The 15,797-nt window shown below is 41.4% G+C and overlaps 1 protein-coding gene across 1 annotated transcript in view; it reads left to right on the top strand.

Annotated features, from left to right (window-relative positions):
* Window positions 1–15,797, top strand: part of plxna3 (plexin A3) — a 169,802-nt gene that overhangs the window by 81,417 nt on the left and 72,588 nt on the right. Inside the window, exons 5-7 of the mRNA XM_046870918.1 lie at window positions 2,540–2,640; window positions 13,196–13,319; window positions 15,096–15,252. Coding sequence (XP_046726874.1) covers window positions 2,540–2,640; window positions 13,196–13,319; window positions 15,096–15,252 — 382 coding nt within the window. The remainder of the gene's footprint in view (window positions 1–2,539; window positions 2,641–13,195; window positions 13,320–15,095; window positions 15,253–15,797) is intronic.

The raw sequence follows: 15,797 nt of genomic DNA, 5'->3' as shown, positions 1-15,797 counted from the left end.
TAAATGGACACCGATGAGGATCAATTGACCTGATGATCGTAGTACTGATTTCAGATGGATCAAAATCATGGCACTTTGATGGTTCAGCGAAAGGTCAGGATTCGAGTCTTTGATTCGTAGGAATTCGTCTTGGAGTTTGTCAATACCCGAGAGCACAATTCCATTGATGTGCAATCGAAAATAAGGTTCATGCCGGACATAATCCAGAGTAAAAACACGATTTGCGGTGAACATTAACCATCGTGAGAGTAACTGCAGCGCATTGTGATGTTAAATGTCAAAGTTACAGAGGTGGAAAGTGTCGTCGTTCGAATGGATTATGGCCCAACACGAAAGCTGTGCAGGTGTATGCCTATAAAGCACTGTTAAACCCGTGCATCGCAGGAAAGAGTTTAAAACTGGCAACCCACTGTGACGGTCAAAAGCATCAAACAGCTGGAATACGAGTCAAACCAACAGGGCTTTTGTGACTAAAGCCAAAATTTCTTCCCAAGAACATGTCCTTCTTGGTTTGCCGGACATTTTCAAACAAAGGCCAAGAGGGAGAGAGACGTTTGCAATCTGACTATCAGACTCTGGTACAAGCTAGCTACAGGTGTGTTTTTTTTCTGAGCTAGCGCATTGAGCGAAGACACCTTTTTGGGAAAATATATTAAAATATTACCAGGTGGTGTCAAAGGTTTGGAGACTCGCTCTGTTTACAAGAAAGTACTTTATTTATCTCCGTTTCAAAAAGTAGTCCCCTTGCACGGTCTTCTGGAACGTGTCCCGGAAGTCTTCTTTTCTTTTTCATGAAGGTCTTCCTGGTCTCGGGTTACGTCTCTGTGGCAGATTTGCTCGGTTTCAACTCTCGGTTCTAACTCGCTGTCCGTGATGAAATCGTAAAAGTGGTATCAAAAACCTTTTGATATCACCTCAAATATGGTTGTAGAAGAGAGATTTCCCCTTGTTGTTGTGTTGGGCTTTTAAAGGTTCCAGGGTCAGCCATAATACAGTAACCCTGGAGCACAGAGGGATAAGGGCCTTGCTCAAGGGCCCCAAGGCTGGTAGCTTGGTAAAACTGGGGCTTGAACTCCCGACCTTTTGATCAGTGACCCAGAGGCTTGAGCACTTCTTATCACTTTTGGTCAAAAGGCTGCGAGTTCAATTCCCAGCACCAATAAGTAAGCTGCCCCTGCTGGGCCTTTGAGCAAGGCCCTTAACCCTCAACTTCTCAGTTGTATAAATAAGATAATTGTAAGTCGCTCTGGAAAAATGTGTTGCAGGGGAATTGGGAGTTTAGAACCGGTGACCCCGATTCTCTCACAGCTGGAATGCGACTTCCAGAAAGATTTGTGCAACAGGTTTAAGCCACTTGTTGGCGAACCCCATAGGACAATAGTGAGAGGTATTTAAAGCAAAACTGGCCACCGGACACCACAGTGGCTCGGATACACATGAACTCGTTGTGTAATGTTTACTTCATTCTCAGCGAGCCCATCGAGAAGCGGTGCTGTTTCAGCAAGTCTTAATTCCCAGCTGGAAATACGATCTAACACACAGTCCGACTCTCTGTAGTCACCCAGATCTCAGGTTTACTCTGTGATTTCAGGAAACACGGAGGCAAGAAGAGCCTTTCGCTGGTGTTCGGTTATTAATTATTCATCGTGAGAAGGTGTGGGCGTCGCGTTTTGTGGCGTCGTGGCTGCTGGAAAAATACATGCAGTCCGTTTCTCCTTCAGAGGCGATACACTAAAGATCGTCATTGTGTTTGACATGTCAGAAATCAACAATATGCTTTGTGGTGGAAGTGGAAGCTTAAGGTGTTACACTATGGATGGAGTTCTGTTTAATTGGAGATCACTCTATGTGAGAATGATTCTACATGAACCAGCCTAAAGATCCATGAAGTTCCTGAGCAACTCAAGAACGTTGAGACTGGATTTGGACCGGAACTGATTTTAGCAGTCTGTATTTCCAATGATGGAAATTTGGTGATTAGGATGTGGATTCGCTTTTTTTGTTTGGTTCCTCTCAAGGTTCTTTCTCCTGATATCCCCAGGAGTTTTCCCATCAAATCAGTCACCATTGGTTTAGTCATTAGGGTTTAACTACATTATAAGGAACAAACAGAAAAAGTTTGAGTTCAATTCCCTCCAGTTTAAAACCTCCACGCTGCTCCTCTTGAGGAAGGCTTGTAACCCCTCACCCGCTCAGCTGTATAAAGGATAACTGCAATGAAAATGTCTTTTATTTTAATGATTATTCATGGACTCATACCTCATTTGACTTTGTGCAGGGTGTAAATATTGACAGTTAATCTTTACCCCTGGGTTCATGCCCCAGTATCGCCAAGTTTCCACTCTCGGGGCCCTTGAGTAAGGCCCCTAACCCTTTGTCCTACAGGGGGCGCTGTATCATGGCTGGACTCCAGCTTTCTAACGTCGCAGGGATGTGTAAACAACTTTACTGGTGCTGTAATGCACATGTGACAAGTACCTTTCTGGTATGTTCTGGAGAATTTGCACCATAAATGTAAATGTGTGTGTGTGTATTGCAGGTGACTCGTCTCCCAGTGGAAAGCTGTTCTCAGTACAGGAGCTGTAAGAGCTGCCTAGGCTCCGGAGATCCTCACTGTGGCTGGTGTGTCCTTCATAACAAGTGAGTTCTTCTATTTACACTCTAACAGTGGAATTATTTATTTATTTTTCTGCTTGTACTTATACCAGATACGCAGTGCTACAGCGATTTCATGCTGAAATGAAAGCCGTGATTGCCTTACACGGAATACTTTCAACCGTTTTCTTGGTCACCTTTTTTTTTTTTCTGTTAGACTTATTTTTCTTTTTCTTTTCCACCCATGCGTGAGTTCACACCCAGACATCAAGGAGGGTCACGCAGCATTTTTCATTCCTCAATTCAAATGCGCACGAATGCCGGCGTACGGTTGAGGTTTTGCATTTTGTCGAGTTCCGAAGTATGGGTTTGGGAATATTTTAATATCGGCATGTATCTGGGTTTGGTCGTATTCTTACTGCAGATTTGTGTCGAAATTTAGCAAAATCTTGGTCCCCCTTTTGCTGCTAAAACAGTTGTGACCCATCGAACATTAACAGCATGAACAACTTCAGCAGTTTGAGCTACTGGAGCGCATCTGTTGGATCGGAACCACACAAACAAGCCTTCGCTCCTCACGTGCATCAATGAATCGCCAAATCACCACTGTTCCATCCTTGAAGTCAAGTCAAGTTTATTTCTATTGCGCTTTTCACAACAGACATTGTCTCAAAGCAGCTTTACAGAAATCAACAGTGAAGGTGAATGGTGTGCATTTATCTCTGATGAGTAAGCCGTGGCACTTTTGATAGATTCTGACCACTGCAGACCAAGAACATCCCACAAGAGCTGCCGTTTTTTGGAGATGCTCAGACCCAGACGTCTAGACGCTACAAAATGTTCACCTGCTGCCTAATAAATAAATCCACTCACTAACAGGTGCCATGATGAAGAGAAACATCAGTGTTCTTCACTTCACTGCTCATAATGTTATAATGTCATAATGTTATGACTGACGTGTATAGTGCATTCTGCCCACCAGGTGGTGCTATATGTAGCTAAACATAGCTATTGTAATGACCTTTGGAGATCTCCTAGTCCTTGTATTAAAAAAACACGAATATTATTAGCAAGCTAAAAAAAGACCTAGCGAATGTGCTTTGCTGTTATAATAAACCGCCACTCTTCTGGGAAGATGTTCCAGCAGATTTTTAACGATTGAACTATAGTTGTATATATGCTAATGCTAATGCTAGTTAAACATGCTCATGGAAATGCCTTTTAAAAACTCGTAAACTCAAATCTAACTAAAGCAGTGTTTAAAGGTTAGCGTGGGGATTATGTAACTCACACGAGGACCATGACACAACATTCCTACAGCAACACAAAGAGCCCGAAAATGAAATGTAATCCAAAATATCCCCATCGATTTAATTCCGAGTTCTTATCCAAAGTGTCTGACTCGATCTATACGAAGGCACCGAGCCACAGGACGGCCCTAAATCTGCTCCTCACGGAGCTCTGTAGCAGGCGAGAAGTTTCCAGCCTGCAGTTACTGGAACTGAATTTTACACAGAGGAACGCTTAGAGATGAACACGAGCCGGTTTAGAACGTCGAGCACAGGATGGGTTGCCAGTTCCTCGCACAGTATCTGGACTTAACACACAAAAAATCTCTGACTACAGACTTTTTTTTTTATAGATAGAGAGAGGGATGGACTGATGGAATAGGCAGATGGACAGACGGATTAATAGACAGGCGGCTTGATAGACAGACAGATTGATGGATAGACGGATTGATTGATGAATTGATCGATAGACGGACTGATGGATGGATCAATAGATAGATAGATAGATAGATAGATAGATCTGACCTCGACCTTGACCCCTGACCTTGATATGTATTATATTAATAAAATCATGAGCTCGGGTGAGGAGGTACAGGAGGTGATCAGAGGAGACGTCTGGGTTGTGTTACTGATGTGTCTGTGGGAGGATGAACATTTGAGCATGTGAGCTAAAAAAAAAAAAAAGAAAAGGGGTTTTGACATGTGGTGTGTGTGTGTGTGTGTGTGTGTGTGTGTGTGTTTTTGTTTGCACTCCTGGACCAGTCGAGGTCTTTGAGCACAGATGGATACGGTGGCCTTGGATGCATTTCCTAAGAACTGCAAAACATTGATTTCTTTTTTTTTCCCTTTTCTTCTGTGTGAAATATGAGAAAAGTATCTGAGCCACCGAGCAAAACCGTACAGTCAGCAGTCCCGTCTCTTTTTCTCTCAACAAAACGAAGTTATCTAGACGTAGATGAAACATCACAGGAGCATCCACTGTTCGAGTCGTGCAAACTTTTCTCTCCACCCTGTTTCCCCCCTCCCTTTCTCACTCCATACCTTCTTCCTCATGATAAAGATCTTTAATTAAGATGCAAATCTGGGACTGATGGAATAATTAGCGTGAGCCTGCGCCGCGCCCGTCTGAAAAAAAAGTGACATTTGTTTGCATATTAATGGCGTATCCCCAGACTTTACGTGACCTCGTGACAGCCGGCACACGCCACAGTTAGCGCGTGAAGCAAAACGCGAGCGAGAAAAGACACTCTAACGGATAAAAAGAAAAATCTGTCCTCGCTCGTCCTTGTTTCTGTGACGCAAAATACGGATGAAAGGAAGAAGAGGAGGATGAGGAAAAGGATGAGTAGGAACGGGATGAAGAGGAAAAGGAGAATGTGGGAGAGGAGGAGGAAGAGGAGAAGAAGGGTGTGACATGCTCGTTGTGGTTCTCAGCTTCGAGTCCTGCTTCCCTTTCAGTCCGATGACAGACGTGTGAATGGGGCGGAAAAAAGGAACAAGTCAGTAAAATGGGGAAGTGTGACGCCACATTTGTTCATTCATCTGTGCAACAGAGGGGTCACAAGCTGAGAGCAGACTGAACGCAGGAGGAGGGAGGGATGGAGGGAGCGAGGGAGATGGATGGACAGATTTATCCAGATGGAGAAAGCATTTAACCCTCATGTTCTCCTCTGGTCCTTGTCAACCCTTTTAGAAGTCATCATTTCAGCACATCTTATGATTCTTTCTTCCTGGTGTGAACCTGCACTCCAAGGAGCAGCTTCTGGAGTCGTAACATTTACATTTCATTCATACAACTGAGCAGCTATGGGGTTAAGGGCCTTGCTCAGGGGCCCCTTAGTGGCAGCTTGATGTGGGTGGGATTTGAACTCACTTTAAATCACTTCGAATCCAAAGTCTAATGCCTTAACCACATCCCAGTGATGTTAGAAAGATGGGGTCAGAGCACAGGGTCAGCCATGATATAGCACTCCTTCAGCACAGGGGGTTAAGGGCCCTGCTCAAGGGCCCCAAGAGTGGCAGATTGGTGATAGTGGAGCTTTAACCTCAAACCTTCCTATCAGTAACCCAGATTTGGTACAAATTCATTACAGATTCAGTGACGATTCAGTACAGATTTATTACAGATTCAGTAATGATTCGGTACAGATTCAGTGATGATTCGGTACTGATTTATTACAGATTCAGTGACGATTCGGTACAGATTTATTACAGATTCAGTAATGATTCGGTACAGATTCAGTGATGATTCGGTACTGATTTTTTACAGATTCAGTGACGATTCAGTACAGATTTATTACAGATTCAGTGACGATTCAGTACAGATTTATTACAGATTCAGTAATGATTCGGTACAGATTCAGTGATGATTCGGTACTGATTTATTACAGATTCAGTGACGATTCGGTACAGATTCAGTGACGATTCGGTACAGATTTATTACAGATTCAGTGACGATTCGGTACAGATTTATTACAGATTCAGTGACGATTCGGTACAGATTTATTACAGATTCAGTGACGATTCGGTACAGATTTATTACAGATTCAGTGACGATTCGCACAGATTTATTACAGATTCAGTGACGATTCGGTACAGATTCAGTGATGATTCATTACTGATTTATTACAGATTCAGTGACGATTCGGTACAGATTTATTACAGATTCAGTGACGATTCGGTACAGATTTATTACAGATTCAGTGACGATTCGGTACAGATTTATTACAGATTCAGTGACGATTCGGTACAGATTTATTACAGATTCAGTGACGATTCGGTACAGATTCAGTGATGATTCATTACTGATTTATTACAGATTCAGTGATGATTTGATACAGATTTAGTAATGATTTGGTACTGATTTATTACAGATTCAGTGATGATTCGGTACTGATTCATTACAGATTCAGTGATGATTCGGTACTGATTCATTAGAGATTCAGTGATGATTCGGTACTGATTCATTAGAGATTCCGTGACGATTCGGTACTGATTCAGTACAGATTCAGTGATGATTCGGTACTGATTCATTACAGATTCAGTGATGATTTGGTACAGATTTGCTGAAAATTCTCTGAAGATACGTTGAAGATACAGTGCTTAAATAATGCCAGGCTGCTTCCCTGGCACTTGTTGGTATGTGTGTGTGTGTGTGTGTGTGTGTGTTGTGAAGCCTGTTTGCTGCACCCCTGGGGACATCACCACACAGTTGCCATGAGAGATGGCGTTTTCAATTGTGTATGAGAGATAGAAAGATGGAAAGAGATGGGGGAGAGAGAGAGAGAGAGAGAGAGAGAGAGTGTGAGTGGCAGGGAGGGGGCTTTGACCTGTATTTCTCTCTCTCTTTCTACTCCATGTTGTCTTGCCTTTGTGTTCAATTCCCCCTGGGCTCTTTAGTCTCTAGCCATCATGTTAGCCAAGCCAGGGCACAGAGAGAGAGAGGGGGAGAGAGGGATAGGAAAGAGGGAGGGTACAGAGGGAATAAGGGAGGAGAATGGGGAAAAAAAAAAAAAACCAAAGTGCACCCTGGGAAATGGTCTGTGTCCATGGCAACGAGGGGGAAGTGGAAGATGGATTTGCAGTGCGATTCAAAGCGGTCCCATTTGGAGGGTTTAGCTGTGTGTGTGTGTGTGTGTGTGTGTGTGTGTGTGTGTGTGTGTGTGTGTGTGTGGGGTTATCAGGAGTTTCTCCTCGTCTTCATTAATGTTCTATTAGAATCTCAGGTTCATAATGGCCGTGCTCAGTGTACCTGGCTTCAGTACACACACACACACACACTATCAGTACAGTTTATTGTGTGTCTGAAGGATGATCTTCTGACCAAATCACCGATGGAAAGTAACCGCTCCTCCAGCAGGACCTGTGGATGTGAAAAAAGAAATTTAAACGTTCTTGCTAGACTTTTCAAACCTCAGAATTGTGAGACCATCTAAAAACATCATGCAGGTTGTGACCTGATGTTCCTGCAGAATGTTTGATTAATTTTCACAACGTTGAGTTGTAAGATCTACACAAGCAGAAGGCCACATGAGGTTCCTCTGCTTCTCACAAGAAGGTGGTGTGCACAGCGATGGCCTCAGACAGGAGAGGAACCTAATCTTCACTTATTTTTTTTTTTTATCATCCACATCAATATTTGAAACGAAACCATGGTGTTGATCTCAACCCAGTAATAAACGCATCGTATTGATCTTCAGTATTTACCAAAATCTTGAGCAGATATCAAACTGTGGCATTGGTTTTAAACCAGTAATGAAACTTTGGTGTTGGTCCTGATCTAGTAGCACCATTTCTAACAGTAATAAGTCCTCTGTTAGTCCAAAGCCAGTACCAAAACTTTGGTGGTCTTCAGTTGGTACCAGAACCTTTGATACCAACATAAAACCAACACCAAGGTTTTAATTCCAGCTTAAAACCAACATCAAAGTTTTGGTCCTGGCTTTAGACCAGTTTAGAGCTTACGCTTTAATGCATTAGACTTTGGATATATGACTGAAGGTCAAAAGAATCCCGGCCACACCGGACTGCTACTCCTGGGCCCCTGAGCAAGGCCCTTAAGCCCATATCTGCTGAATTGTAAGCCGCTCTGGATAAGGGCATCGGGCAAAATGACATAAATGTAGAAGGTTCCTGGTTTAGTTTAGGAGGTTCCTCTGAATGAAACAGATGAACGTTTACCTTTTGGATGACTGACAGCATCTCCACAAAGAAGTGCAGAAAAGTAAACCAGGATCTGATCAATACTTCACACTCGTAACTAATCAGATCTGATTGACTCGGGGATGGCTGGTCTCCAACATTGATCAATTAATGCACTTAATCGATCCCCTCTCTTTCTTTCAGAGGTATTTTCGTCTAAAGTCGTCAAAGACAAGTGTGTGAAGAGGTTTTTTTTTTTTCCCTGTTTTTCATTCTTGAGTTTGAGGTGACCCATTGGTATAATGAAGTAACTCTGTCACCTGAGGAGGACCATCACGCCATTGGGGCCACTAAAGAAATTAGGAAGAGTGATAGAATTCCAGGAACTTGAATTGTAACTGGTTGATACGAGCGAAAAGGGGACGAGTTTCTCAATTCTGCAAGATGATTACACAACTGTCCTTACTGCGGACTGATGGGGTGATTTGGTTCAGACCGCTTAATAAAATATTTTTATACCTTGGACTGAAGGTTAACACTTGATTGAAAGCTTTTATAATGAAATTTAGCAACATTTTTGTCTTCTGCTTTCCCGCTAGTTTTTCCTGCTAGCATAGAAATATCGCTAATGTAATTCCAACTTCGATCCTATCTAATAAAAATTCTAGGCGTCTCATAAACTATGAGCACCTCCCAATCTGATGTAACGTTTCCTATCCAATGTGCTGTAGATGCTCCTTTGTGCGTTATCGGTTTTTCAGTCCATATGAAAACCAAACATTTACTGGTTTCTATTCTTGAAAAAAAAAAAAAACAATCGTATAATCTTTTTTTTTCCCTCGACGAACAAAAATAAAAAGCCGTCCTTGAAAAGTCGCCGGAACCCTCCCTCTTTTTTGAGCCCACTGATCTTTCTCCAGACGTTAAGCTCCTCAGCAGTAGGTCACAGTGGCGTTTGTTAATGTTGTCACTGGCGTTTTTCCACATTAGCGGCGCGAGATGACCCCTCGCTGGGAAAACAGCGCGCTCGACCTCGCATTAAGCAACGTTTCCTTTCAACTCGCGATTCATTAACGACGTTAAAAGCAAGTTTTCATTGAAAGGGAGGCTGATGAATGGCAGGTTGTTACTCGTGTTGCTGAGCTCGGCGCCGCCAGTCACCGAACCCAATGTGATGTAGAAGTGTGACCGTCTTTATGTGGGATTATAAATGATTGAAATGTGCAGAGGATTTTTTGGAGTCGCACGTACGTGAGGTTTGAAGGGCTTCCTCCTGGCGGGACTTCCTCATCCTTTTTATAGAAGGGAGGAAACCTGAACCATCCAAACCTCTGACCAGGAACCCCCTCTTTTGTAAGAACCGATATACTTATAACCAGAGGTCGGCTGATTAATCGGGAATCAATTATTGATTCAAATATCGAATCAATTAATAGTTGATTGCTGGAGCTGTCGGCAAAAATCTATACTGATAGTTTTTCCGGTCTGCTGTTGTTATGAGAGCGCCATCTAGTGGCATATCACTGACTCCACATGCTGTTTGTTTTTACACCTGAGACTGCGCACTGCAAGGAGAGAGCTCAATTATATAAGTATATTTATTAATTAATATATTGTTATATTAAAAACGGTGTTGGTTCAAACTATACCAAAAGTATCGGGACACCTGCCTTTTTTCATCCATAAGTGGTTCTTCTCCAAACTGAATCCACAAAGTTGGAGGAACACGATTATATCCTTTGATGTTAAAAATGAAGTTTCTCCTTAACTTAAACAAGGAGACCCAAAACCTGTTCCAGCATGAAGCTCAATGAAGATATTCTTTCCATGGGTTGGAAGATGTGGAAGATCTCCTTTTGTAGAGCTCCAAACCTGTTAAACATCTTGAATGGGATAAATGTGAACTCTGTCTGCACCCTCTTCAACTCTCCTACATCAGTACCTGAGCACAAATCTCCACGAAATCTAGAGGAACATCTTCCCAAAAGAGTGGAGGTTACTATAAGAGTAAATGGAGGAATGAGATTACCGATCGTATGGTCAGGTGTTCACCAACTTTTGTTATAGACCCTGAGACTGATCTGGGTCACGCCTGGTTGACTTCAGTCATCTCTAGTCATCATCTCTTCGTTTCTTTCTGCTTCAGCGTCTGGAGACAATGAGCACACCACTCAGGGAGAACAGACACTTATCACAAATCACATTGGTGCGAGTTCACCAGGAAGAGGAGCGGAGTGTAATTGGGCGAAATCTCATTTTAAGTGTGTGTGTGTGTGTGTGAGAGAGAGTATGGGGGAGGGGTTCTCGATCTTTGAATGCAGATAAACGTACAGACGTGTCGTCCTGCTTGCTCGGTTCCTTTTAATTAAAAAAGCAGTCGTTCCTCAGACATATGGATGTAATTAGAAGTAAACAAATCATTAAAGCAGGCAGCCGCGGTACAGACGTCAAAGAAAAACCGAAGCAGCCGCTGGGAATAAAAAAAAACAACAAAAAAAACGAGGACATCCGAAACCCGATGCCAGCTTCACCTGCGTTTCACCTCCTAATGTGGATCTCCATCAGACGTTTCCATGCCGCCGAGTGGGAACACCTCGCGTCTTGTTTGGCGTCTGGCGTCTAGTCTTTTTCTTTTTATGATTATTATTTATTTATTTGTGTTTGAACACAAAGTACTAAATCAGGACGCGATCCATTTTCGCCTCCCACATTCCACTCGCCGTGTTGATTTATGTAAATGAAGGATTACTATCTCTGGACCGTGTCCTATTTTCCATCATCAAAAGACTTCCAGTGTTGGTGTCAGTATCAGCTGGAAAAGCACAGCCTTCATGTGTGTATATATATATATATATATATATATATATATATATATATATATAAGACAGACAGTCAACAAAAGTTTGTGGCCACTCTCACAGCATGAGATTTGTGCTTCTTGAACATCAAATTCCACATTCAGTCTCCATTTACTCTTATAATAATCTTAAATCTTCTGGGAAGATGTTCCTCTTGATCTTCTGGAGATTTGTGTGATTTTATTCAGCCATAAAGAAGTGTGTAAGTAAATTCAGGTACTGATGAAGGTTGAGGTGAAGATGCCTGGGGTCAGCGTGAAAAATTCATTTTCAATAGAGCATCAGAGCTCTATAGCAGGAGAACTTATGGAAAGCAGATCTTCAGATCTTTGTGTGTTCTGCTGGAACAGGTTTGGGTTTCCTAGTTCATGTGAAGGGAAAATTTCACACTCCTGCATGCAAAGACGTCTGATACGATAGTGTGCCTCCAAGTTTTTGGTGAAGAACCACAAAAGTCAGGCCTCCTAATAGTTTTTCCCTGTAGAATGGTGAGTATGAAGGGTTGTGTCTCCTGTCATTAGTATACTTTGATGCGTATTAGGAATCAGAACCTGTTGACGAGGTGATGGACGTTTCAGGAAGAACGTGAGGAGACCTGTGATGTCGCTCTGAGCTTTTTATCGCGTCGTCTCGGCCTGAGACGTCTCCAAACGTATGCAGGGAGAAAAGGCAATTTACAAGTCATCAGGAACCTTCAGCCAAAACAGCACACACACACACACACACACACACACACACACACACACACACACACACACACACACGTGAAGCACATACGTCCTTCTCAGTTCATCTGCCCAACACAAACGTGTGCAACTTTTAACTCCAATTAACACATTTGAGGAACGTGCAGCGTGATGAATGTTTTAATATCAGACTACTGCATCTGTTCTTTCTATCTATCTATCTATCTATCTATCTATCTATCTATCTATCTATCTATCTATCTATCTATCTATCTATCTATCTATCTATCTATCTATCTATCTATCTATCTATCTATCTATCTATCTATCTCTCACTCTCTTTCTTTCTTCTTCTCCTGCATTCTCTCTCCCTGTCTTTCTTCTTTTTAATTTCTCTCTCGTTCTATCCCTCATTCTGTTTCTCTCTCCCTCACGCATTCCCTCCATCAATCTATCTTTCTTCCCATCCTCCTCCCTCTCTCTGTCTCTCACTCTTTCATCCTTTATCTCACTCTTATTCTCTTTCCCACTGTTTTTCTCTCTCTTTCTTTCTTTTTCTGTCATGTTTTTATTTCACTCATTCGTAAATTCGCTCACTCTCTCTCACTCTTTTTTCTCTTTCCTCATGCATTTCCTACATCCCTCTATCTTTCTGTCTCACTCACACTTTTTCTCTTTCCTTTCCTCCCTTTTCTGTCTCTCACTCTTTTCTGTCTTTCACACGGTCTTACTGTCTTTTCTACCTTTCTGTCTCTCACTCTTTTATTGTCTCACACTCTTTTCTCTCTCCCACTCAGTTTTTATCTTTGCTGACTCTCATTCTTTTCTCTTCCTCTCATTCAGTCTCTTTGTCTCATGCTTTTTCTTTCTCATTAATTTCTCCAATGTTTTCCCACTAACAAACTCTCTTTTTTTCCTCTCACTTTCTCTCTTTCTCTCACTCTTTTTCTGTCTTTCACACGACACATATTGATGATGAGGGATTTGTGAAGTTCTGCCTCTGTATGAACAGACCCCCGTCAGCCCTCGGTTACGGTGGTGTTACTGTTTTTAAACCTTCTCATGTGTCTGATTGCAGCGTGTTGTCTGATCTAACATGCACGTTTTTCCCTCCTTTCGTGTTCAGGTGCTCCAGGAAGGAAGCGTGTGAGAAATGGGAGCTTCCTCAGCACTTCAGTACGGAGCTGAAGCAGTGCGTGGACATCACCGTCACACCCGCCAACATGTCCGTCACCTCGGCGTCCACTCAGGTAAGGACACTGCCAGGTCTTTAAATCAAGATCAGGACGAGCAGAAGCCCTCAGAGCATCACAAAGAACCTTCAAGCTGAACGCAGTTCTCCGTGTTGTTCGGTGACATGGAGGACACGTTATTTTCTCAACAGCTTCTGCACATATTCACTGCCCATAGCTATCTATCCATCCTGATCATCCAGCATCTATCCATTAATCCATACATCCTTTAGTCCATTCCACCATCCCTCCATCTGTTCATCCATTCTTCCAGCCATCTATTAATCCATCCATCTCTCATTAATCCATTCAACCATCTCTCCATCCATCTGTTCATCCATTCATCCATTTATTTAATAAATCTGTCCATTAATCCATTAATTTGTCCATCCATTTATTAATTTATCTATTCATTGATCCTTTCATCTGTTCAGCTTTTCATCCAGCCATCTATTATTCTATCCATCACATTAGTCTAATCAATTATTTCTACATTCATTCATTTATTTATTTTATCCATATTTCCAACAATCCATTCATTTGTCCATCCATTTATTAATCCATCCGTCCATCTCTAAATACATCTGTTCCTTCACCAATTAAAAATCCACCCACCCATTTATCTATTCATCCATCCGTCAATCTCTCCATTTAATTATCTATCCATCCATCCATCTATTCATCCATCTGTCAATCTCTCCATTTAATTATCCATCCATCCATCTATTCATCCATCCGTCAATCTCTCCATTTAATTATCCATCCATCCATCCATCCATCTATTCATCCATCCGTCAATCTCTCCGTTTAATTATCCATCCATCCATCCATCTATTCATCCATCCATCAATCTCTCCATTTAATTATCCATCCATCCATCTATTCATCTATTCATTCATCCGTCAATCTCTCCATTTAATTATCCATCCATCCATCCATCCATCCATCCATCTATTCATCCATCCATCAATCTCTCCATTTAATTATCCATCCATCCATCCATCCATCCATCTATTCATCCATCCATCAATCTCTCCATTTAATTATCCATCCATCCATCTATTTATCCATCTATTCATCCATCTCTCCATTTATCTATTCATCCATCTATTCATCCATCCATCAATCTCTCCATTTAATTATCCATCCATCCATCCATCTATTCATCCCTACATATATGCATGTATTCTTCTACCAACCCATCTTCCCATCCATTTATTCATCCATACATCTATTCATCATTCAAACATCCATCTATTAATCTATTTATTTATTTATTAATTGATCTATAAATGCATTAAACACAGTGATGTAGTTTAATCAGTGATATTGTGATAAATCAGAGACAGGAGCAGCACAGGATCGTGTTTGACTCATTCGCGGGTGTTTATGGCCTCATTATTAGTTTGAGTTATTGGTCCAGGTCCTGACAGGGCTGTAAAATATAAATATAAATCAATATAACAAAAATATCTAGACATCTATATGTAAGATCTAGAAAACATAACCCTACATTTAAAACTCATGAGCAGATTGTTGTATGTATTTACTGTAACAGGCGGCGGTGGATTTTACGCCTGTTTGAGTGAAACTGATGAATCGGATGAAATTGTCTAACGCTTTGATGGATCGTGGCTCTGCAGCGTTTTTACCGTGAACCTTTCACTCGTATGTCTCATGTGAAGTCCTCTCATTCGCTCTGTGTGTGTGTGCCTGTGTGTGTGTGTGTGTGTGTGTGTGTGTGTGTGTGTGTGTGTGTGTGTGTGTGTGTGTGTGTGTGTGTGTTGGCTCCAGCTGAGTGTGCGGTTGGCACATGTGCCGAACCTTTCGGCAGGTGTGACCTGTGTGTTCGAGGACCTGAGCGAGAGCCCCGGAGAGGTGCTGCCTAAAGGACAGATCCTGTGCATGTCTCCGTCACTGCGAGACGTCCCGACGCTCACGCACGGATACGGTGAGACACACACACATGCACACACACCGAAATCTTCATCATGCAGCAGCTGAACTGAGGGTTTGTCCCGTATCCTGAACCACAAAACCTTTTTACCTTTAATACTTTCTAAAGTGCTCAGATTTATATTTATATAATAATAATAATAATAATAATAATAATAATAATAATAATAATAATAATAATAATAATAATAATATTAATAATAATATTAATAATAGCAATAATAATAATAATAATAGCAATAACCTCCAAAAATAAAATGAAATGCCCTAATATATTTCCTAAAATAAAAAAAAATATTTAATAAATGCTTAAATAACAATAAATAAATGAAAAGAATTTTAAAGAGCGACTTGTTATTAAATACATTTTTAGATAGATTTTGTGCAGTTTGTGGAAAATTGTATTACATTTTGCACATCTACTTTTTTAATTTTAGGAAAAAAATGTGGGTGTTTTATTGTTGTTTTTGGAGGATATTGCTATTTATTATTATTATTATCATTATTATTATTATTATTATTTTATAATTATAAACAAAA

This window comes from Silurus meridionalis, chromosome 17 (genome assembly GCF_014805685.1).
Source record: "Silurus meridionalis isolate SWU-2019-XX chromosome 17, ASM1480568v1, whole genome shotgun sequence".
In the NCBI taxonomy this organism is placed as follows: domain Eukaryota; kingdom Metazoa; phylum Chordata; class Actinopteri; order Siluriformes; family Siluridae; genus Silurus; species Silurus meridionalis.
The sequence above is the reverse complement of the archived record's forward strand: the minus strand, read 5'-3'. Positions and strand labels throughout refer to the sequence as shown.